This window comes from Nansenia antarctica (genome assembly GCF_963989245.1).
Source record: "Nansenia antarctica genome assembly, chromosome: 9".
NCBI classification, from domain to species: domain Eukaryota; kingdom Metazoa; phylum Chordata; class Actinopteri; order Argentiniformes; family Microstomatidae; genus Nansenia; species Nansenia antarctica.
In genome coordinates, this window is record NC_137679.1 from 17902645 (window position 1) to 17927035 (window position 24391).

At 47.5% G+C, this 24391-nt stretch overlaps 2 protein-coding genes across 2 annotated transcripts in view; one reads left to right on the forward strand and one right to left on the reverse strand.

Annotated features, from left to right (window-relative positions):
• Nucleotides 1–10454: 10454 nt before the first annotated feature.
• On the reverse strand, nt 10455–15108 carry dnaja2b (DnaJ heat shock protein family (Hsp40) member A2b). Its single transcript, XM_080539570.1, has 9 exons — nt 15003–15108; nt 14239–14298; nt 13791–14023; nt 13570–13650; nt 13190–13323; nt 12834–13030; nt 12576–12720; nt 12271–12398; nt 10455–12158 (listed from the first exon to the last, which is right to left on the reverse strand). Exons 1-9 carry the CDS (start codon nt 15078–15080, stop codon nt 11970–11972), a joined length of 1245 nt encoding a protein of 414 aa, XP_080395696.1. The 5' UTR covers nt 15081–15108; the 3' UTR covers nt 10455–11969.
• A 3361-nt stretch (nt 15109–18469) lies between these two features.
• Nucleotides 18470–24391, forward strand: part of ppp6r2b (protein phosphatase 6, regulatory subunit 2b) — a gene marked incomplete at its 3' end in the record, with an annotated part of 27435 nt that continues 21513 nt past the window's right edge. The window contains exons 1-10 of the mRNA XM_080539571.1: nt 18470–18633; nt 18996–19153; nt 19295–19393; nt 19610–19796; nt 21546–21683; nt 21789–21854; nt 21981–22093; nt 22282–22395; nt 22652–22778; nt 23677–23838. Of these exons, the coding sequence (XP_080395697.1) occupies nt 19026–19153; nt 19295–19393; nt 19610–19796; nt 21546–21683; nt 21789–21854; nt 21981–22093; nt 22282–22395; nt 22652–22778; nt 23677–23838 (1134 nt within the window). The 5' untranslated portion in view covers nt 18470–18633; nt 18996–19025. The remainder of the gene's footprint in view (nt 18634–18995; nt 19154–19294; nt 19394–19609; nt 19797–21545; nt 21684–21788; nt 21855–21980; nt 22094–22281; nt 22396–22651; nt 22779–23676; nt 23839–24391) is intronic.

The window sequence follows — 24391 nt, forward strand, 5'->3', positions numbered from 1 at the left end:
CCTGTGGCCACGGTATGGGTAGGTCTCATTGCGGGAATACACCCTGATGGGTTGGCCCATTACAAGACACACACACACACACACACACACACACAGCCAAACAGAGGGTAATACACACACATACTGTGTAGTCCTACAAAGACTGCTACGGTGAAAAGAGGCTATACAGGTAGTATAGCCTACACACACACACACACACACACACACACACACACACACACACACACACACACACACACACACACCATGGTGGAGGCAGATATGGGTTTACTAATCCCCTCTCTCTCTCTTTTCCAGGTTGCCAACGGTGACAAGGGCTGGTCCTGCACGGGCCGGAAGGTTCTGGATGTTCTCCTGGAGATGGAAAAAGAGAGAGAAAGGAAAGAGGAGGTAGAAGGGAGAGTCTGAAGAGAGGAGTGCTTGTGGAGAGAGAGTGTGAAAGAGAGAGAGAAGAGAGTTTATCAATAAAAGGTGTTCAGAGAGCGTATGTATTTGTGTGAGAGTGTATATATTTATACTTACTTAACCCACCTCTTCAAGCTTGCCTTCACCAGTTAACCCTCTCCCCCTCCCCTTCCCATGTGTCCCCAGCACTACCTTAATTAGGCCCCTATACTTTCTTTTATTTCTTTTTTGTTTCTTTTTATTATTATTTATTATTACTACTCAATCTTTTCAGTTTGTAAAGTGTCTTTGAGTGTCTAGAAAAGCGCCATATAAGTCTAATGTATTATTATTATTATTATTATTATTATATATGTGTGAGAGTGTATGTCACTGTATATGACAGACACAGTGTGTTTCTGCAGCTCTACTGGGACCTCCATCTGCTCAACGTGAGGAAACTCAACACCCTGTACAGGACAGAGTCACACACACCAACAGACACAGAGCCCCTCCCCACCACGCCTGGCCAACAGGCCCTCTCCCAGGTATTACCATGCACACGTGTTGAGCTGGTGGACTGTTGTATATCTCCCATGTCCTTCACTGTACCTCTACTGCCCCCTAGCTGCAGAGGGAGAGACTGTCTGGGCGGAGACTGAGGAGGGCTGCTCGACAACGTTTGGCCAGGTGAGCCTCTCGGGATAGGGACACACATGATCTCCCGAGGTCCGATTGACCTAGGGCCATTGCTTCCGTAGAACATTCTAGACCCCTGAGTAACATTCTCCTTCCAGATCCTCTCACGGTGAGCCACTTTAGCATTTTATATAGACAGTAGAGTCCCTCCCTAATCCTGTCTGTCTCTCTATCCCGACCCCCCCACCCCACCCTACCCCACCACCCCCACCCGCAGACTGCTGGAGGAGGGTGTGTGTGGCGACCGGCCGTCTCAGAGGCGGGGTCAAGGCTTAAGGGTCGCGGTCGGGTCAGGGGTGACAGCTCAGACCCAGGGGCGTGTCTCCCTGTCAGAGCTCCTCCTGCTGTTGGACGTGAAGTACGACGTGGTCGCACGCATGCTCTACGCGGAGATGCTGCAGGAGCACCACGGTGAGGGGATCAGAACGCGTAGTACCGTCACTGGAGGCCCCAGGTGGATCACGTGATGTCGGAGACAGACTGAAAACGACCATTAAATTCACTGATTATATGTATTCCAGGGCTCCCACGGGTCCTTGAAATTCTTGAAAGTTTGTGAATTTGAGGGGGAAAAAAGGAAAATAGACATGGGTCATTGAAAGTACTTGAATTCCCTTCTCTCTCTCAAATTTTTTTTTTTATATATATGTATATATATATTCAAAAATGTTTTACTTAGCTCGTCAACTAGTAAATAAGTCTCTGTATTGCTTAATTTTACACATATTTCACAATATATTGTTTTGCTGTGCTGTGGTAGAGAAGGCAAGAGACCATCTAGTGTTCACACATTCAAGCCTCTCTTTTTAAATGTTGTCTGTGAGCGGATAGTTCCTATTATATAAATTCTCATCTAGGTCTGTCTCAAACTATGCCGTGTTGGGTCCTTGAATTTGAGGGAATTGAGTCTTGAAAGTCCTTGAAAGGTGCTTGAATGTGATGTTTCAGAAGGTGTGGGAACCCTGGTATTCTGTTTGTTTTTCCCCTGCAGGTTTTATTGCATAAAATGGAATATGTTATTGCATAATGCAAATTGACCAGCAGTGCTGGTTTAGAGAGGGCACCAATGGGAATAAGGGATGGCCTCTGCTTTGTGATATTTCAGGGCCGGCTGCCGTGGAAGCGCTGTTGCCATGGCAGCGAGAGGAGAGGGAGGCAGAGCTAGGGGATTTGGTGGAGGAGGCTCTGGAATCAGGTGACATGCTCCATCTGTGTGACCTGCCAGGAGCCTTTAGGATATACAGGTAACACACACGCACACACACACACACACACACACACACACACACACACACACACACTCTCAACCTGCTGGAGACGGTTTGGATGGCTCTGATCAGGAGAAGAGAGCTGATCTGATTTGATTGACAGGTGTGGTGAGGCGGTGTCTCTGAGGGGCTGTCCTGATTGGGTGAACCCCAGGGACCAATCGTGGACGGCCGTCTCCCTCCTCACCGAGATCCACGCCTGCCATCAGCAGGAGAAGAGCACACTCACAGCCCTGAGCAAGAGGTACACACTCACGATTATGACACACACGCGCACACACACACACACACACACACACACACACACACACACACACACACACTAAAAGCCCTGACTAGTTGCTGTAAAACGGGTTATACACACTCATGATTATGACAGATGTGGAGCCACTCACACACACACACACACACACACACACACACACACACACACACACACACACACACACATTAAAAGCACTAACTAGTTATTCTCTATCCCCATAGGTTGGATGAGGCGGGCGTGTGGCTGCTGTGTCAGTACATCAGACTGGCCACAGTCAGATCTCAGAGAGAGACCGTGGCCCACATCGCTCTGCTGGCAGCCAGACAGTCCTGGGAGACCTGGTGGGGAATAGTCTTACTCTATGATTATTTTGTTTATTGTTATTATTGTTGTTTTTTGATATACTGTTTTATGAGATACAGTTAGGTCCATATATATTTGGACTCTGACAGCATTTTGTTATTTTAGCTGCTTACCAAAACATATTCAAGTTACAGTTATAGCATGAATATGGGCTAAACGTGCAGACTCTCAGCTTTCATTTGAGGGTGTTCACATTCAAATTGGAGGAAGGGTTTAGGAATTACGGCTCTTTTCAAGCTCTTTTCAAGGCACCAAAGGTAATTGACTCAAAAGGTGTTTCATGGACCTGTGTGGTCTATTCCTTCATTATTTGTGCAATTACTGTACATTTGAGCCCCTGAAAATAGGGAACTGTGTATAAAAATGGTTGCAATTCCTACATTTTTCATACAATATTAAAGCTGAAAGTCTGCACTTCAAATGTATCTCAATTATTTCATTTCAAATCCATTGTGGTGGCGTACAGAGCTCAAATTATGGAAAGTGTGTCACCGTCCAAGTATTTCCAGACCTAACTGTATAATGTTGCGAGCTGCAGGGTGGAAGTGAGTCAAGTCCTCACCCTGTCATGACAGAGCTTCATAGTCATCAAACTCATTTAACAATGCATAATATCTCTCCCTCTCTTCCTCTCTCTCTCTCTCTCTCTCTCTCTCTCTCTCTCCCTCTCTCTCCAGGCCCTGTGTCAGGAGCCCACTATGCAGCAGAGAGCAGGCCAGACTCTGGCTACAGGGGGAGGAAGAGGAGCAGGAGGAGGAAGAGGAGCTTCCCATCTCAGCGTCTCCTCAGCAGGTTCTGTCCTGTTGTTATCTCCATCATGTGTTTCCCTGGTCATGTGTTTTCAAGATAGGGGCAACTTTTCCCTTCACTCTGACCCCTGGGTTTGACCTCTGACCTCTCCCAGCAGGCTGTGCTGCAGTGCTTGGTGCTGAGTCAGGAGCGGGAGAGGAAGTATCTGCTCCGGCTGCTGCATGGGGTGTCCCGACAGGACCTGCAGGGGTCGGGAGAGCGGAGATTACCCCGAGAAGGTCAGTCATACGGCCTTGTCATTCTATTAGTCTCGATCTCGTTGGACGGCAGGATTCATTCATCTTGTCATGTTCTCCCAGGGCCACGCCAGCAGATGGAGGCTGCCCTGAGAGAGGGGTGTGTGTGGAGACTGAGATTCACACATGCCACCCTGCAGACACACACGCACGCCCAGCCAGCACAGGACTCTCTTCTTCAGGCCCAGTCCCAGGACCAGGCCAAGGCCCAAGCACAGATGGGGTCCTACTCCCAGTCTCAGTGGGGAGCCTGTGCCCTGGTTCTGGTGACCCAGCTGATGGAGTTGCAGGAGGGCCAGGTCTCAGCTCTGCTGCCTCCGCTACTGAACATGGTGAAACATCACAAGAGCATATTCCCATAGAAAGCAATACTAGCAAAGTAGCCAAAAGCAAAGTATTGGGACATATTTGGTGACTGTTATTTTGTGTGTGTGCGTGTGTGTGTGTGTGTGTGTGTTGTAGAATGAGCAGCGCCTCTTAGCCCTGAGGGAGGAGTTGGAGTGTGAACTCAGAGAGCCCCGCCTCACCTGCCTGATCACTCTCCTGACCTCAGACAATCCCCTACTCCTCCCCCCTGATCCCTGCCTGGGGCCCTCTGAGCCAATCACAGCTGAGAACAGAACCACAGCTGTTCGGACCATCGGCGACCCAGACCCTATCCACACTGAGGGCGATCGTGAGAGACAGGACCTTTGCACAGGTAACATACGCACAGGTAACACACACACACACACACACACACACACACTCCCTCTCTCTGTCTCTCTCACACACACACACACACACACCCCTGTAACTGTAGTACATCATATGATTCTCCAGGCAATGGGGCAGCCTCGGCTCTTGAGGACCTACCCTATCTGGAGATCATGTGTGTGTCCGACACCCATGACGGCACAGACACCGACGACACGTGCACTTCCTCTGACGATCACACTGCTGAGGGGCGGGAGGGCAGCCCCAGGAAGATCCCCCAGAGCTTTGAGAAACAAGCCTCTCTGATCACCCTGGCGTGGAGCAAACCACCAGAGGGCGCCGCTGAACATCTGGCTGCACCTACCGTAAGAAACACGCCCTTTCCGACCAGATCTAGGCACAGATTTTGTGTTTGTGATGTGTTCTGTGAGTGTTCCAGGGTTTACGGGTGTGCGTACGGTGTCCCTGTTAGGTCATGTCTGCTGCAACAGAGGAACAGGAGGCAGAATGCTGCAGCCTGCAGCCGGCGGAGGGACCGCACGGAGACACACACGGTGACACACCTGGACACGTGCACTATAACGACACACCCAGGGAAACGCACCTCATCGATGACACTCTCAGAGACATGAACGACGACCGCACTCTTGGACACACACCCTGCGAGGAGGAGGAGGAGGCGGAGGAGGACGAGGAGGAGGTGGAGGTGGAGGAGGAGGAGGACGAGGACGAGGTGGAGGAGGACGAGGACATACCTCGCGTCCCCCAGGTGGAGGTGTTGGACTCGTCCCTGTTCCAGGCGAGCCCCAGAGCGGAGCATCCTCACACACAGCCCGGCTCGGCTCAGGTACCTACAGTCCATCGGTCCATCGGTCCATCTCCAATATGACTGTCTCCAATATGAGTCTCCAATATGACTGTGTCCAATATGACGGTGTCCAATATGACTGTCTCCAATATGACTGTGTCCAATATGACTGTCTCCAATATGACTGTCTCCAATATGACTGTCTCCGATATGACTGTCTCCAATATGACTGTGTCCAATATGACTGTGTCCAATATGACTGTCTCTAATATGACTGTCTCCAATATGACTGTCTCCAATATGACTGTCTCCAATATGACTGTGTCCAATATGACTGTCTCCAATATGACTGTCTCCAATATGACTGTCTCCGATATGACTGTGTCCAATATGACTGTGTCCAATATGACTGTGTCCAATACGACTGCCTCCAATATGACTGTGTCCAATATGACTGTGTCCAATATGACTGTCTCCAATATGACTGTCTCCAATATGACTGTGTCCAATATGACTGTCTCCAATATGACTGTCTCCGATATGACTGTCTCCAATACGACTGTCTCCAATATGACTGTCTCCAATATGACCGTCTCCAATATGACTGTCTCCAATATGACCGTCTCCAATATGACCGTCTCCAATATGACCGTCTCCAATATGACTGTCTCCAATATGACTGTCTCCAATATGACCGTCTCCAATATGACCGTCTCCAATATGACTGTCTCCAATATGACTGTCTCCAATACGACTGTCTCCAATATGACTGTCTCCAATATGACCGTCTCCAATATGACTGTCTCCAATATGACTGTCTCCAATATGACCGTCTCCAATATGACTGTCTCCAATATGACTGTCTCCAATATGACCGTCTCCAATATGACCGTCTCCAATATGACTGTCTCCAATATGACTGTCTCCAATATGACCGTCTCCAATATGACCGTCTCCAATATGACTGTCTCCAATATGACTGTCTCCAATACGACTGTCTCCAATATGACTGTCTCCAATATGACCGTCTCCAATATGACTGTCTCCAATATGACTGTCTCCAATATGACCGTCTCCAATATGACCGTCTCCAATATGACTGTCTCCAATATGACTGTCTCCAATACGACTGTCTCCAATATGACTGTCTCCAATATCTCCACGTCTGCGTCATGCAATTCTGTCTGACACTCTGTTATTGCTGGTCATTATCACTCTTATACAAACAGCAATATTAATAATACATAATCCATCATATTGCATTCGTAATCATCATGATGTGACTGACATAACTCACTGTGTGTTGCAGACAGAGTGTGTGATTCTGGAGGGCGAGCTGAGTGTTGAGCAGCCAGGAGAGGAAAGCGAAGCCCCTTCCAACGACGCTCTGGACACACACACACCTCTTACTAACGCCTTGCCGACAGGACCCCTGGACGCAGCACACACACACCACCCAGCCTTGGTTCTGGAAGAGGAGAGGGCTGGGCGTTGCAGTCCTCCTGCAGAGGAGGAGCACGCGGATGACCTCATCGCTCTGGCAGCCAATGAGTGTGGCTACCTGGGTGCTACGGGGGGCGAGGAAGTGTGTGTCCCCCAAACAGAGACAGAACCCTGGGACCTGAGTGGACCTGATTCCCCTGCTACAGACCAGGACCCCCACAACTCCCTACACACCGCCGTAAGACTACTACTGTACTACTACATCTACTACCACAACACCACACATGTTGAAATCTTTACGGTCCCTCTGGTGAAATAGAGACATTCAATGCAATGCAACACAAAGCATGATCATGCAGAACTATATGAAATACTAAATACTAATCTCCTAGCGTTTTGTTTGGCCAACCGGGTTCATCATGTTGTCTCATGTGCTTGGTCTGGCAGGATGAGGCCAGTTCCCTGGCAAGAGATCAAACAATGGAGTCTGTGATGGAGAGAGAGAGAACGAGGGAGCCGGTGTCTGTGATGGAGAGAGAGAAGACGATGAGCAGGCTGGTGGACGTGCAGAGGAAGGTGGAACAGAAGCACCAGAGAGAGAGAGAGAGACAACTACTGAGGGTGAGAGAGAGAGAGAGAGAGACAACTACTGAGGGTGAGAGAGAGAGAGAGAGAGAGAGAGAGAGAGAGAGAAAGAGATATGGGGGGGGGGTTAAGTGACTGATTTGACAGAGATTTTTTTGGCTTAGAGCAGAAATGTCATAAAGAAAGGACATTGTAGTGCTGAGGATTGTCTTGTGGCTACTTCCTTACTTCTCCCAGGTTCAGGAGCGTCTGTCAATCATCCAGAACAGGAAGTCAGAAGAGGACCTGCTGGGCCTGAAACAAAGAGACAGGCTTCGACAGCTCACACACAACTTACCACAGGCAAGTACATACGCACACACACTTCCTTTGTGACTGTGGCAGGCCGGTCTGTAGGGGTGCTGGTGGCGTTGAGAGGGTCACCTCACTCTTTCTCTTTCTCCACACAACCAATAACTCACATTTTAGGGTGTGTGGTGCATTTAGGGCATTGAAGGGAAGCGTGTAGTACAGTGTATGACGTGTATGTATGCTGTGTGTGTGTACATATGTGTGTCTGAAGGAGGATAAGACCCAGCAGAAGACAGTGGTCAGAGAAAGGCTGGAGCAGCTGAGGAGGGAGCGCTCCAACGTCATGCAGTCCAAACGAGACAGGTACGTATCAGACAACACACCAGTACGTCTCCCTCATCTTCATCTCCAAACCCGTTTCATTCCCCCCTCTGTCCTCAGGAACACTGCTGGGTTTAAGGAGCTCCTGGGTCCGGTGGCTCTCCACAGTGCCGAGGCAGGGGAGGGAACAGGCTGACGTTGTCCATCCTGTTGACCAGCAATGCTACCACCACCCATCTATCTCACTAGCGGTCCTAACACTGTCCCATTCAGCGAACCATGCTAACACTTCTTAAGCACCTGCAGTGACTTCTGACAAAGGAAATGCATGTATAAAATGTGTGCTTTAGACTACAATAAAGCGTAGGTAGAAGAGATTTCCGTTGTTCGACCTTTCGTACTGGACTAAAGGGGAAATGGGCCGTTTCACTACGTTATAGATGCAGCCTTCCTTATGTCATCAAGCGATCACATTTTTATGTCAACAGTTCCACTGCATAACTTACAGCTATGATGTCATGTCAGATCTGTGGTTATTTCAATAAAGATAGGACGCTTTAAAATGTACCGGAACAGGACACAAGTGTGGATACATTGGTATACATACTGTATATATATATATACAGTGGGGAGAACAAGTATTTGATACACTGCTGATTTTGCAGGTTTTCCCACTTAGAAAGAATGTAGAGGTCTGTAATTGTTATCATAGGTACACTTCAACTGTGAGAGACGGAATCTAAAACAAAAATCCAAAAAATCACATTGTATGACTTTTAAATAATTAATTTGCATTTTATTGTATGAAATAAGTATTTGATCACCTACCAACCAGTAATAATTCCGGCTCTCACAGACCTGTTAGTTTTTCTTTAAGAAGCCCTCCTATTCTCCACTCATTACCTGTATTAACTGCACCTGTTTGAACTCGTTACCTTTATAAAAGACACCTCTCCACACACTCAATCAATCAGACCCCAACCTCTCCACAATGGCCAAGACCAAGGAGCTTTCTAAGGACATCAGGGACAAAATTGTAGACCTGCACAAGGCTGGGATGGGCTACAGGACAATAGGGAAGCAGCTTGGTGAGAAGGCAACAACTGTTGGCGCAATTATTAGAAAATGGAAGAAATTTAAGATAACTGTCAATCTCCCTCGGTCTGGGGCTCCATGCAAGATCTCACCTCGTGGGGCATCAATGATCATAAGAAAGGTGAGGGATCAGCCCAGAACTACACGGCAGGACCTGGTCAATGACCTGAAGAGAGCTGGGACCACAGTCTCAAAGAAAACGATCAGTAACACACTACGCCGTCAGGGATTAAAATCCTGTAGCGTACGCAAGGTCCCCCTGCTCAAGCCAGCGCATGTCCAGGCCCGTCTGAGGTTTGCCAATGATCATCTGGATGATCCAGAGGAGGAATGGGAGAAGGTCATGTGGTCTGATGAGACCAAAATAGAGCTTTTTGGCATAAACTCCACTCGCCGTGTTTGGAGGAAGAAGAAGGATGAGTACAACCCCAAGAACACCATCCCAACCGTGAAGCATGGAGGTGGAAACATCATTCTTTGGGGATGCTTTTCTGCAAAGGGGACAGGACGAATGCACCGTATTGAGGGGAGGATGGATGGGGCCAAGTATCGCGAGATCTTGGCCAATAACCTCCTTCCCTCAGTAAGAGCATTGAAGATGGGTCGTGGCTGGGTCTTCCAGCATGACAACGACCCGAAACACACAGCCAGGGCAACTAAGGAGTGGCTCCGTAAGAAGCATCTCAAGGTCCTGGAGTGGCCTAGCCAGTCTCCAGACCTGAACCCAATAGAAAATCTTTGGAGGGAGCTGAAAGTCCGTGTTGCCCAGCGACAGCCCCGAAACCTGAAGGATCTGGAGAAGATCTGTATGGAGGAGTGGGCCCAAATCCCTGCTGCAGTGTGTGCAAACCTGGTCAAGAACTACAGGAAACATCTGATCTCTGTAATTGCAAACAAAGGTTTCTTTACCAAATATTAAGTTCTGTTTTTCTGATGTATCAAATACTTATTTCATGCAATAAAATGTAAATTAATTACTTTAAAATCATACAATTTGATTTTCTGGAGAAAAAAAATTAGATTCTGTCTCAGTTGAAGTGTACCTATGATAAAAATTACAGACCTCTACATTCTTTCTAAGTGGGAAAACGTGCAAAATCAGCAGTGTATCAAATACTTGTTCTCCCCACTGTATATAACACCTTCATACACAGAGAAAGAAGACACAGAGGCCAAGAGCAGATGGTGACTGAGTTTATATATTATACAGTTTAATACTCAACCTGACAAACATGAGCATCAACAACAATGTAATTTATTAATACCCCTGTAGATGACTCTTAGACATTTTTCTCCTTGTGGAGGATATGACATATACATTGAGACAGCCTAGCGGGGTGTACCTCACTAGTCTGAGGAGGCGCCATCTCTTATCTTTTATCTGCACTCCACTGAAAACACGGGACAAGTGGAAAGCCAATCCAACAAGTGAAAGCCAATCCAATCCGTGGGCCTCTGCCATGTCATTGGGCTTTCAACTTGTCCGGTCTTCTCACATCAGTGAAGATATGAGAGAAGAGAAGAGGAATCTGCTGTAGACTATTGGGATGTACCCCCCGCCCCCTCAGGACCAGGTCTGGTATTTACACTTCTATAGGAATGGGAGACTTTCATGATACATGTCCGTGGTCATGAGCCTGTGTGACAGATCTAACGGTATGGGAAACATGTGTATAATACAAGTGGTTAAAGATAGGGGCCCAGAGTTTTCCCTGGTCAGGTCGCATGATCGTGAAAAACTCTCAACGAATGAACACATTCAAATGTTTTTTTTCTTCTTTAATTGAACCTTGAACAAGAATCCACTCACACTGCAGCCTAGCACAGAACAGAAACATCTACGATCAGAGAAAGCCAGAACATTCTACAGCAGCTCTAACACAACCAAGCCGCTGAAACGGATGTCACACACGCCCACACACACCCACACCAAAGCACAAGATCTCAACTCAGAGGAGAAATATGTTGTCCTGACGAGAGGTAAATAAGCCTACAGATCATAGCTATGTGATTGGTGGAGACTAATTGGAACCAGGAAGTGGCCTGTGACTCAGCAAAATGAGGGCGGGGGTGGGGGGGGGCAGGTTGAGCTTACAGGAAGTGATGCAAGAGCTTCCTGTGTGACTCAGCAGGCTGTATAAAGGTCATGCTTTAGGGCTGTACTCGTGTCAGTTTTTTCTTATTTTATTTTTTAACTGCAGGGCCCTTTGGTAGTAGTAACACTGAAGTATCCCCAGGTCTGGGGGTAAGCTTTTCACTGACGTATACTCTAAACCCTGGGCTCGTTTTAGACATGGTGGTTTCTCCTAGTAGAAGCAGCATGCACTGGTGAGTCTGAGACTAAGCTACACCTGTTACATAGAATTGACATTAACAATATTTTCATTTTATACATAAGATTGGTGTGTGTTCCCAAAGTAAAAGGTAAAATCCTAGGATTAACATAGACAAATTAAAGTCCATTCAGCTGACAACCCCTGAACCTGGGTTAACTCTCTGGGTTGGGGGGGGGTCTGAAGATCACTATTGTCCATAAACACAAAATGGTCACCACACATCCAGCAGCCCGCTGACTGGTGGCAATACTAGGACTGAATAAGGTGTCTGTGTGTGAGAATGTGTGTGTGTGTGTATATGTGTGTGTGTGTCCTCTCTCTGGGACTGGAAAGGGGTAGGGGTGTGTGTGTATGTATGTATAAAAGTCTTTACTGGTGGGCACACTGCACCCCCGGGCCGTGCGGGCCCCCCTCCTCGTCAGAGCTGTCGTTGTAGGCCTCCCGCCTCCCCCCGCCCCCTGAGCCTGACCCCCTGTCGTAGTCCTGGAGGTCCACCTCCTCGGCCTCCGCAGAGATCATCGGAACCTCCGCACGGGCGGGGAGTAAGTCCTCCAGCTCCTACAAAACATACAATCACAATTAAGATGGTGGTGGCCAGGATCACATGGTTAAAGTGCATTTTAGAGGCAGAGGCTACACACACACACGTCTTTAGTGAAGTCCCACTCACAGTCAGTTTTTCGGGGCTGATCCAGTTGTTGTTAGGGAACTGGACGTCAAACTTGATGAACAGGTCTCCCTTCTCAAACGGGTTCCTGTACTGGGGCATCCCTTCCCCCTTCACTACCCGGATACAGCCTGGAGACACACACACACACACACAGTAAAGGTACAACTCTTGTAGGGGGGTACTCAAGTCTAAAAGCCAGACAAGATGAAAAAGTCAATGAACGTTAGCTAATCAAAATTATTGTAGCAGAGCTGTGATCCAGATGTTACTATGTTTTTGTTGGGGCGGCGGGGGGGGGCATGTACCTGGTTCTATGACCTTGCCAGGGGGGTACTTGACCGCAAGCTGGCGTCCGTCCAGGTGTGTCAGGGCAAGCTGGAAGCCGCAGAGAGCCTCGACCACCCCGATACGCTGGGTCATGTGAAGGTCGTTGCCATCCCGACGGAACTCCTAATGTCAAATAACAAAAAAGGTGACGGTTTATTGAAGGGGGGTTCATAATACCGAGCCTCCCTCGCTAGAAGTATGTGTGGGCGAGAGTGAGTGTGTGTATTCATATATACCTCGTGCTCTTTTTCCTGCAGTACCAGCAGTATGTCTCCGGGTTCGGTGCCTGGCGCTTGGTCAGCCTCTCCGGTGAAGGTGATCTTCTGGCCGTGTCTCATGCCTTTGTCCACGTGCACTTCCAGAAGCTTGGTCTCCTTGCTCACCTTACGCCCCTCGCACTTCTTACAGCGGTCCTTCTCGCTGATTACCTCACCTAGAGACAGAGGCACACAATTGACTGAGAATCAACCAACCTTTCTTATAGTGTTTGTTTCTTATACTGAAAAGACCTCCATTTTGGGTGTGTTCATTGGCTTTCTGTACGTGTGAGGGTGGAGGGTGTGTGTGTGTGTGTGTGTGTGCGTGTGCTTACCCTCTCCGTTGCAGTCCGTGCAGACTGACTGCATCTGTTGGACCATGCCAGGGGCCAGCTGTCTGATCATGATCCTCATGCCCCTCCCTCTGCATGCTACACACTTCTGCACCGCCCCTGCCTTACCTCCCTGACTGGAGAGGTGAGATAATGGGGAGGAGGTGAGGGGGAGGTTGACATGATGGTACAGTCCATCCTTGAAAGTTCAAGTAATTCAAGGCTTTCAGTTATGAGTTTCCAAAACTACTATTTTGGGGGAATAAATAGAGCATTGCCCACGCGGTGGTGCTTGAAACCCGACCGTGGTGTAAGAGCGCTACAATTGTTTTTTGGCAAGAGCTACATCACTGTACCACAGGATTCAGGCAAACAGGACTCACCCGTTACAGGAACTACACAGGACATTCTTGCTGAGCTGGAGTTTGGTGGTTTTGCCGTTGTATACGTCTTCCAGAGAAACCCTGCGTCAGACACAAGAGGACCATTGGCTTAGACAGACTGACGCACACAGCCCCCGCCTAATTTAAAAAACAGGTTAGACAGACCCGATTAGAAACAGTTGTGCACCATACGTGCGCTAACGTACACTACACACACTCACTTCAGGGGGTGCACCATATCCTCTCCTCTCCTCCGGCCCCCATTGCGTGCCCCTCCTCTCCCCTGCCCCCCCATAAACCCAAACAGGCCTCCCCCGAAGATGTGAGAGAAGATATCGTCCATGCCAGCTCCTCCACCCCCTCCCTCCCGCAGCCCCTGCTCCCCATAACGATCGTACAGCTCTTTCTTCTCTGGGTTGGTTAGAACCTCATAGGCAAAACTGATCTCCTTGAACTGGAAGGGAGGGGGGGGGAGGAGGAGAGAGACACAAACACAGAGAGAGAATGCATTATGTTACAACTATTCATCATCTCCACCTCATCCGTATGTCGCAATCATTTGAATGGTAGGGCCTGAGTACATTACGAGCGCACTGTTTGGGTGTTGAGGTGATGCGTTTGATATGTTGTGTGTGATGATGAGTGAATAGCTAAGCTAACTATTATTACCTTGTCTCCGGCATCCGGATTCTTGTCGGGGTGATACTCTTTGGCCAACTTGCGGTATGACTGCGGAAAAACAAACACATTCACAACCATATCATTAACGGCTACAAGAACAATCCCAGTAACTGCGTAGGTTTACGCTAGCTTATTTTAGCTGGCCCGGAGAAGTGAGCTAACAATTCTGTCGCGATCCAACAAGACAAACAGTAACAAAAGGTCTGTCTGGATCTGGATTCATGTAAACTAATCGTGAAACCTCTGATGAAATGGGGACCTAGCGGGATAAGACCCGATCACTTAGGGTTTAAGGCTAGCACAGGTTAGCTGGCTAACAAGTAACAAGCTAACAACCCAATGCGCTACTAGCGAGCTAACTAAGCTAACTGAGCTAACTGCATGGCAGCTTTGTGTTCCGGCAGCGCAGCATCTCTCAGATCAGGGCTAGCTGACATGACAACAACTGGACTTATCCCTTAGCAACAACGACAGGCCGCTGGACTAACGTATAGTCTAACGTATCTGTCCAAATTCACAGAATCCAACTAAAAATCACGTAGCTGGTCAGTGATATTCCGTTTGTGAAAAAAAGCCCAGGGCCAAGTGATATCGCTAGCTAGCGAGGTTAGTAGTTGATTAGCGAGCTAGCTAGCTTAGCATCCGGGACAGTTTGGGGCAAGGCCACACAACTTAACCCGCTAACGTAATATCTCCTATATTTCAGAAGTGTCGGTTAATTCACTGATAAACTTCCCCCACATCCACGTTACCTTCTTGAGCTCGTTCTCGGTGGCGGCGGGTGAGACACCGAGGATGTCGTATAGCTTGGTGTCCACGACGTTCGCCATCGTGCTAGTCAGCTACCCGAGAGACCTTCTGCGAATGAAATGAGAGCAGTGATAGTATGGACTCTTTTCACGCCGTTTCGCCCCGGTGGGAGGCGCTTTAACATCATGTCATGAATATTTGAACATATTCGTGTTTGTATCATTATCCCCCCCATAACCCGACGTTCTTATTGGTTGAGAGCAATTACATACGACAACTTTGACCAACTGGGCATTTGGTCTACGTTTAGGTACAGTCAATAGTTGTGGCGTGTCACATTTCGTGAGCTTAGAATTACAAGGTTCTATCTCCGTTTTTGGTCAAAATTTAGTTTTTTTACATAATCTGATCCATTAGGTGTTTATTAATGCCTGTGTGGTGTTATTTTAATTTAAAAATGTTGACATTTTTGAGTTAGTAATTCATAAAATACAAAGGTTCCATCTCATAAAACATAATGGAATGTAAAAACTTGACGCTCAATATCTCTGAACTACCCTAAACGGAGATAGAACCTAAGCTCTAAGCTCACGGTGTGTTGCAGCAAGTTGAGTTGCTTTAACTTCCGTGATCCTGACTTCAACGAGTTGATTGGTTAAGTTCTTCGACACCTATCGTTAAATCGACGCCCACTTTGTCCGTAAGCCCCGCCCCCATCGGGCGAAACGGCGTGAAAAGAGAGTGCCGCGAGAACGAAAGCCGGGTGTAAACGTCATACGCAATGCGTCAATTAGGTCCAGTGGGTCACTCGTGTTGACAATCAGCTGATCGGCTTCAGACAGAGCAGCGGAGTATACCCGCAGAGATAACAGCGTTCATATCGAACACGTTGTGTTGTCTAGCGATGTATAACGCGGTTTGGTCTATGAACACCGCCCCCCGTAGGCAACGATCAGTCACCTCACCCTCTCTTTACTTCACTTGTATGGGCTTTGAGGCTCTCTGCCTAGTCGCGCTCTTCCAGCTCTGCCTCCACTGAACTGCAGGGGACCGACGAACGGTCTCGAAATCGGCAATAACATTGTCATGTTACCATAAGACTAAGCTAGCTCATTGCATCCAGTTCGATCATTCGCTGAGAATTATTCAGAGAAGAATATGGATGGAGATGGACATTTTTCATGGAAAGACGCACATGCAGCACATCCATCACAACAATCACACGTGCTCGCACCGTTTAAGAACTTTGATTGCGCGTTCCCGTGTGACAGTGTCCGCCATTTTGATTTTGAAATATGACAGCTTTTTTTTTTGCTGTTTTACTAACTAGCTTCAATCTGGAGGATAAGCGAGAGCTAATTGACTGTTTTGGAGACTGTTCAACAGCCGTGTGCAGCGGTAAGGACACCGTCCTCTGATGCTGAACTGTCAAGCGAATACTCGCCAGATTTCGGACGGATTGTGTTTACCTTGAACGGATGGTGAATCCAGCAGCTGATTGACTAGACTGACGGATCGGGACATAAACAAATGACGATCTGGCTGTCAGGATCCCCCTGTCACAGGCCCTCTGTGTAACAGCAAGTCAAGCCAAAGGTAGGTCTTTGATACGACAATGTTTATCTGTCAGCTGACACAGCTAGATCTATTGGATCCATGCGATGGTCTGGTTCACTTTAAGCTACACAGTTGAATGAGTAAAACAAAAGGTAAACCACTAACCATTACTTAATCTCTGCTAGTGTTACTTCTGACGTTTGACAGCAACTGATAGATAGTGCTGTCTAGTTTAGCTGTCCCTCTGGCTCTACGACAGATGCGGATTGAGGCCTGTTTCGATCGGATCTGTTTTGACCTGCAAATTGATGAAATGGCAAATGGCAATCTTTACAATAAACGACCTACTGTGTGTGTGTGTGTGTGTGTGTGTGTGTGTGTGTGTGTGTGTGTGTGTGTGTGTGTGTGTGTGTGTGTGTAAAGGCAAGGCAACTACTATCACGTTCACCTCACAATTTCTCTTTCAAGCTGCTTATTACTAGGCTTATCCGATGAACGACTCGAGACCACCTGTTTGCTTAAAGCCCTAATCTGATGCCTCAGCTCTATCTCCCCAGACTGGCCCTCGTACCCCTCAGCCTCCCTGACACTGGGCCAGAAGGGGATGGATGGATGCGTGGCTGCTTGGTGGCCCTTTAGTGGGGTCATAGGTTGTAGACCAGTGAGTGACAGTATGGTTCAATCCCATGCCTGATCCAGCCATGTCCCCTTGTCTAGTGATGTCAGGGTACTGTTTGGTTGTCTGTCTGATTCTCCCTTATTGCTCACTCTGCTTTGCCTCAGGCAGAGATGGGGGCGGGGGGGGTTGTTTGGGTCAAGGTCATCCCAGCAGCAGTAGCCAGCAACTAGCCCAGCCTCGCCTCAAGGTTTTGGTCAGAGAGGTTGGATGATCCTTGACAAGCGTGAAGGGGAGACTAATCCCTCACATTTCGAATGCACTGAAACTAGGCTACACCCTGCCTGTCCTGACGTGACACAGAGAGAGATGACACTATGATCCGTCAGCGGTTAAGAACTGCGATGACATCACCCAAGCTAAAGAGAGTATGTGTAATGTCAGCTGTGCTCCACCTCCATCCTGTGAACCTCCCACATGAAGACTGTTCCTCTGTGCAGTGCACTCTCTAGGAAGTTAGTGAAGTGACTTGGAAAACGTGTGTTGTTGTTGTTGTTGTAGTAGTAGTAAATGTTGCTTGTGTTTTGTCATGCCTGGGACCTTGTACAACATGTCATTGCACCAGATTTATTTAGATGGATCATTTTCATCTGTTGTCCCTGGTCGGGACACAATCAGCATTGATACATCAATACAATACTCACAGGCCTCGTTTTGCTAATAGCTTGTTGTTATGTCTGTAGCTGACTGTGCACATGTGTAAGGCTCTCACCCTCCTCCCCCAGATGATGGTTTTCTGAGGTCTTCCATCCCCTTCATCTGTTTGTGCGTGTGTGTGTGTGTGTGTGTGCGAGCGAGCCTGTGTGTGTGTGTGTGTGCGTGCGTGTGCCTGTGTGGTGCGCGCCTGTGTGTCTGTGTAGTGCGTTATCAGAGGAAACTGGGTAATGTCATTATACAGACATGTGCAGTTCTAATTCTGTTCCAGACATTGGCCGACTGCTTCCTGGTCCTTGTACAGAGGAAGTAGGCTAGTCAAAGTGTTCTGTGTGTACTGGAGCACCAGCGGCCATCATCCTCCCTGCCAGGAGTTAGGCTGTGGCCGCTGTCTGTTAGCAATGAAAGGAGGAGGAGGAGGAGGAAGATGATGCTGCAGGACGGGCAGGTTGCATTTTACTCTCTTCTTCATCCCTCGCTTTTTCAGGCTGTGGACCGACCTCTCCGGGTGAGAGAGTGTGAGCGTGTGCCTATGGTGTGAGTTTGCGTTAAGAGTGTGTGTGTGTGTGTGTGTGTGTGTGCGTGCGTGTGCGTGTGGGGGGTTGGATGGGTGGGTGAGTGTGTGAATGTTTGCGGGTGAGAGTGAAGTCGTCCATGGATGCTGGTCCATGTCCAGTCCTCCTGCAATCTCAGAGACGCATGCCTGTCTGGAGGACTGACTGAGGACACACACACTTTGTCCACAGGTAGGAACACACACACACACACAAATACACACACACACACACACATACACATACACACACACATACACATACACACACACATAGTCTAGGATACACATTGCACACACACACACACACACACACACACACACACGTCACCTAGTCCCTTAAGGATACACATTGCACACACACACACGTCACATAGTCCATTAAGGGTACACATTGCACACACATACACACACACATCACGTAGTCCATTAAGGACACACATTGCACACACACACACACACACCCTTTATTGATCTTTTATACTTTCAGTACCACATTCCAACAATGCCGAAGTTCACTGCCATTCACACTCTCCCTGCCTCTCCCTCCTCCAGCTGTGTGTGTGTGGGCTCGTGTCAGCAGCCATGTTCTGGAAGTTTGACCTGCACACGTCGTCCCACCTGGAGGCCCTGCTGGAGAAGGAGGATGTCACCCTCGCGGAGCTCATGGAGGAGGAGGACGTGCTGCAGGAGTGCAAGGCTCAGAACCGCAGGTTAGCGTTAGCATTAGCATGAGCCTTCTCCTGTGGGGGGAAAAAAAACAAACTCCTGACCTCAGCATTATGGCAGAGGGTTTCCAATGAGGGGCCCTGTCACTGCTAACCATCGTCTCCTGGCTCCTCTCCACGCCACAGGCTCCTCCTGTTCCTGTCCCAGGACCACTGCATGCAGGAGCTGCTCCGCCTCATCACTACGGAGCCCCCTGCTGGCCTGGAGGAGACACAACGCTTCAAGTGAGTCTACACACGCACACACACACACACACACACACACACACACACACACACACACACACACATACAGTCATTAGCTGGAGGAGACAAGATGCTATACAGATAGTAGAGTAGAGAATAGATGTGCAGAAACAGCCATAGACTTGTGGTCAACTGACTGTGTGTGTGTGTGTGTGTGTGTGTGTGTGTGTGTGTGTGTGTGTACACACCTTCCAGGCACCCTAACATAGCGTGTGAGCTCTTGACAAGTGATGTCGGGGTGATTAATGATAAGCTGGGGAGTGAGGAGCCCCTGCTGGAGATCCTATATGCCTTCCTGGAGCAGCCTCCCCCTCTGAACCCTCTCCTCGCATCCTTCTTCAGCAAGACCATCGGAAACCTCATTACACGCAAGACCGAGCAGGTAACAGCGCACACCACACACACACACACACACACACACACACACACACACACACACACACACACACACACACACACACCTAAGACATACTTTAACTTCACCTCTCTTAGCCACTCCTCAGAATATCCCATACAACTGACCAGTCACATGTTTAATGTGTACAATGTCCCAGATGGAGACCATGGCTGACAGAGACAGGTGTGTGTGTGTGTGTGTGTTAATAGTAGTGTTTCTGGCATGCGACTAGTCTGTCGCTGCCAACCTGGAGCTTTTCCACACAGAGAAGACTCCTACGAACTACCGTTCACTGAGGCACCCCCGCCCCCCCCCCCCCCCCCCCCTCCCTGTGGAAACGCCCACACAACAGTCCTGCTCCACCCCACACAGAAGCAGGCAGATGGCTACAACAGGCCTTGGACGTCCACAGGGATGAAGATTTTTCTCTTTTTTTCCCAACTACTCACTACTCTCTGTGATTGAGTCGGTTTGTCAAGGATTTGTACTTATTTTTGGAGTATTATTGAATGTCTGGCATTTTACTTTTACTTGAGTATGTTTTAAATAATACTTTTTTTCTTTTTAGCTTTTTTAATCATCCATTTGTCAGCCTCTGTTAAGGGCAGGTTTTTAGCCCCAAAAATAGCAGTGGTGACCAAACTGAGCTCAGTGTACTATATTCCATATAGTGAGCACCACGTCGACACAGGCAAAGCAAATCAAACCGCCCACAAAATCTGAACAATTGTCTGTCATGAGAATTTATGTCGTTGAAGTTTTCATTTTGAAAGTAACAAATTACTTGGTTGACTTCATGACTTCAAAGACCATTCATTCATTCATTCATGTGATGCATTTTTATGTTATTTTACTTTGTCAGCCAGCCTACATGTATCAGCTATAAGTTTAACGATGTTTTAGGAAATGTAATGAATGAATATATTTGTATCAGTCTTTTGTGCAATAAACCTCTCATATGGCGTCTAATGAAATGATGCAGTTATTTGCGAGAGAGGGAGGGATGATTTTAGAACGCAGTGAAAAAACAAAATTTATTTTCAAAAAGTTAGCCTTTTACCAAATAAAGAGTTAAAATTGTTTAATCCCAAGATACATCAGCTGTATACACTGATAATGAGAGTAGCAGCTTCTCCTAATGTACTCCCATGAAAACACCACCTCGCCCACGAGATAAGACTCTTGAAGGACAGGTACAATATAATGTGTCTTTGTCCGAACAGCTGCCAGTGTCCACCAGGGAAGTTGTCCTCCCCAGTGTTATCTCCTGGGAGAGGTTTCCACAGAACCTTGAGAAAACTGAAACATCACACTTGAAACTACGCCTATGGCCGCTCAATACATGTCACACAGATTTTATGCAATCTATGAGCAGCATAGGTAGGGCACACATTCTGGATAATGTACTGTTAGCATGCCCCCGGGGCCGGTTACAACTTTGTCGCTATAGTAACTTGCCTGGCTAAAGGGTGAGCCATCTTTGTGACATGGGTTATCTGATGTTGGAGATACATTTGGTGAGCTGGCTAACTCGTAGTTTACTCGCCTGGTTGGGGTTGAATTAGTTGTGTGTGAATTCCTAATAAGTCCTCTGTGTTGTGGTTGGGGGTGCGTAAGGGTTCAGTTGGCTGGTTGGCTGCGGGTGTTGTGGTTGTGGTCGGTTGTCTTCTGGTCTTAGTAGGTGATGACAGGTAGAGTGGTGGGTGAGTTCTGATGGCTCTACGGTGTCCCCAGGTGATCTGGTTCCTGCGTGGGAGGGAAGGCTTCCTGTCTCTGGTCCTGAAGCACATCGACGCGTCGGCCATGATGGATCTGCTGCTGCGCCTCATCAGCTGTGTGGAGCCGTCCTCTCTCAGACAGGACACGCTCAACGTCAGTCACCACTCTCTCTGAGTGTGTGTGTGTGTGTGTGTGTGTGTGTGTTTCTTAGTTGAACTGTATATTTAAAAAATGTGTCTTCTTTTTTGTTTCCTGTAGTGGCTGAATGAGGAGAAGCTAGCCCAGAGACTGATAGATCTCATCCACCCAGGGAAAGATGATGAGGTGAGACACACACACACACACACACACACACACACACATACATACACACTCTCACACACTCTTTGGTACTACTGATGACAGCCAGTGCTGTCAGAGGGGTGACACCGTCGCGTGTGTCTGTTTCAGAGACAGTCCAACGCGTCTCAGACCTTGTGTGACATCATCCGTCTGAGCAGAGACCAGGCCAATCAGCTGCAGGAGAACTCTGAGGCCGACCCTCTACTCACTGTATTGGAGTCGTAAGTGACACACACACACACACACACACTCTTTGCTCAATGTGCCTGTTTATAACTCACACACACACATACTTGTGCCTGTTGTAAATCTCACACACACACACACACACACACACGCACATACAGACACTCTCTCTCTCTTCGTTTTGTGTGAACACACACATCCAATGTCCTATGTGTTCCCATAGGCAGGAGTGTGTTGGGCAGCTACTGAGGAACATGTTTGAGGGAGAGAAGAGTGAGAGCTGCATCGTCAACGGAACTCAAGTGCTTCTTACCTTACTGGAGATCAGGAGGCCGATGTGAGTGTCTGTCATAACCGCTACACCGAGAGTCATACATGTGTGTGTCATATACGTGTAGTGTGGTCCGCATTGTATTAGTGACTGATATTTAACGGACTTAATTGTGAAATCACTATAAATATCACGCTTGTTTGATCACTTTCCTTATTTCAATGTACTTTGGTGGACAAGAGTGTCTACTAAATAGCGTGTGTGTGTGTGTGTGTGTGTGTGTGTGTGTGTGTGTGTGTGTGTGTGTGTGCGCGTGTTGCAGGGTGGAGGGTCTTATGGATCTGTGTGTTCAGGGATATGAGCGATGTCACACTGTCAACAGCAGCATCCTATTGGCTATCCAGCCCCACCTCACACACTTTCACCAACTACTGCTGGATCCACCCAAGGTAAACACACACACACACACACACACACACACACACACTAACATACACCACATACTGTACATAATGCACATGTACAAACAGCACGTCTCTTGCACAATGTCACCCTTCCAGTCTTGTGATGTTGTGTTCCTAGGCTATCAGGCCAGATGTCCTCTCAACCAGACCAATGTTCCACATCTCTCTGGTGCTAGGTACAGTGGAGGTCATACTCACTGTACCACACTGACTGAACTCGAACCTTTTATAATAATAATAATAATAATAATAATAATAATAATAATAATAATAATAATAATAATAATAATACATTGGACTTATATAGAGCTTTTCTAGACACTCAAAGACGCTTTACAAACTGAAAAGATCGAGTAGTAATAATAAAAAGAAACAAAAGCTAAATAAAAGAAAGTATAGGGGTCTAATTAATTTTTAGATTACTAATCTAAATCTAAGTGTCTTTGTAGGACAATCTACTCTGTATACTGCAATTACACCTAGATTTCGGGCGGAGAAGCAGCGAACAAGCAACGCCAGCGTCCTCTCTCAACCGGCATTATTTTGAAAAGTGATTTATTTTACATTACATATTTTACATATATGTTTATTTTTTACGTATAAACAACACTTTTAAACACTTTTTAAAATGTTTTATTGCATTTGACGACGTTGTGTCGTGTGTTGTCCTGTTCAATGTTGCAATGTTATGCCTATTGCCCAGGTCGCCATGGTAAATCACAATTGGTTCTGACTTGACCTATCTAGTTAAATCAAGGTGAAATAAATGAATCCATAAAAAAAAACATACAGTATGCTTTTATATACTCTGTGGTGGTGGAAGTAACGTGTGTGTGTGTGTGTGTTTGTGTGTGTGTCTGTGCGTGTGTGTGTATGTATGTAGCGGAGCCCTATGTTGACCACTTTAGGTGTGCTGGAGGTGCCGCTGGGTAACTCGCGTCTTCATGTAGCCAGGCTGGTGGCTGCTTTGTTACAGAGCAGCTCTCCCAGTAACACCAGTATCACACAGGAGATCTGCAGACTCAACACCATCAACCTGCTACTGGTGAGTCTGTCTGTGTGTCTCTCTCTCTCTGTCTGTCTCTCTATCTCTCTCTCGCTTTCTACCTCTCTCTCTCGCTCTTGACCTCTCTCTCACTACCTCTCTCTCACTTTTAGGGCTGCAACGATTAGTCGACTAGTCACGACTAATCGATTACGAAAATTCGTCGACGTGAAATGTTGTTGTCGACTAATCGCATTAAAAAATTATATTTAAAAAAACGGGATTTTTTTTTTTTTTTTTTTTTTTTTTAGGGAGCCATTCAAGAATCAGCTGGGTAAGTTTTAGCTAACGTTGTTAGCCAACTGGCTAACGTTATATTGTTAGGGTCGTAATGTTTATGTTAGCTTTACTGTTACATGTTGGAAAACAACGTCTCATGGACAGGGCTGTACATGCTATGAGCGTTTGTGCTATTAATTTATTTGCCCTGTGCGCATGTGACAGACAGAGGCGCTTGTATGTAACGTTACGTAGCAGGGGTTTTCCATGTTGAAGCCAGGAGAACGCGAGATGAAATGAAGTGAGGGGTGGTCGCTATTAAAATACCAGGTAG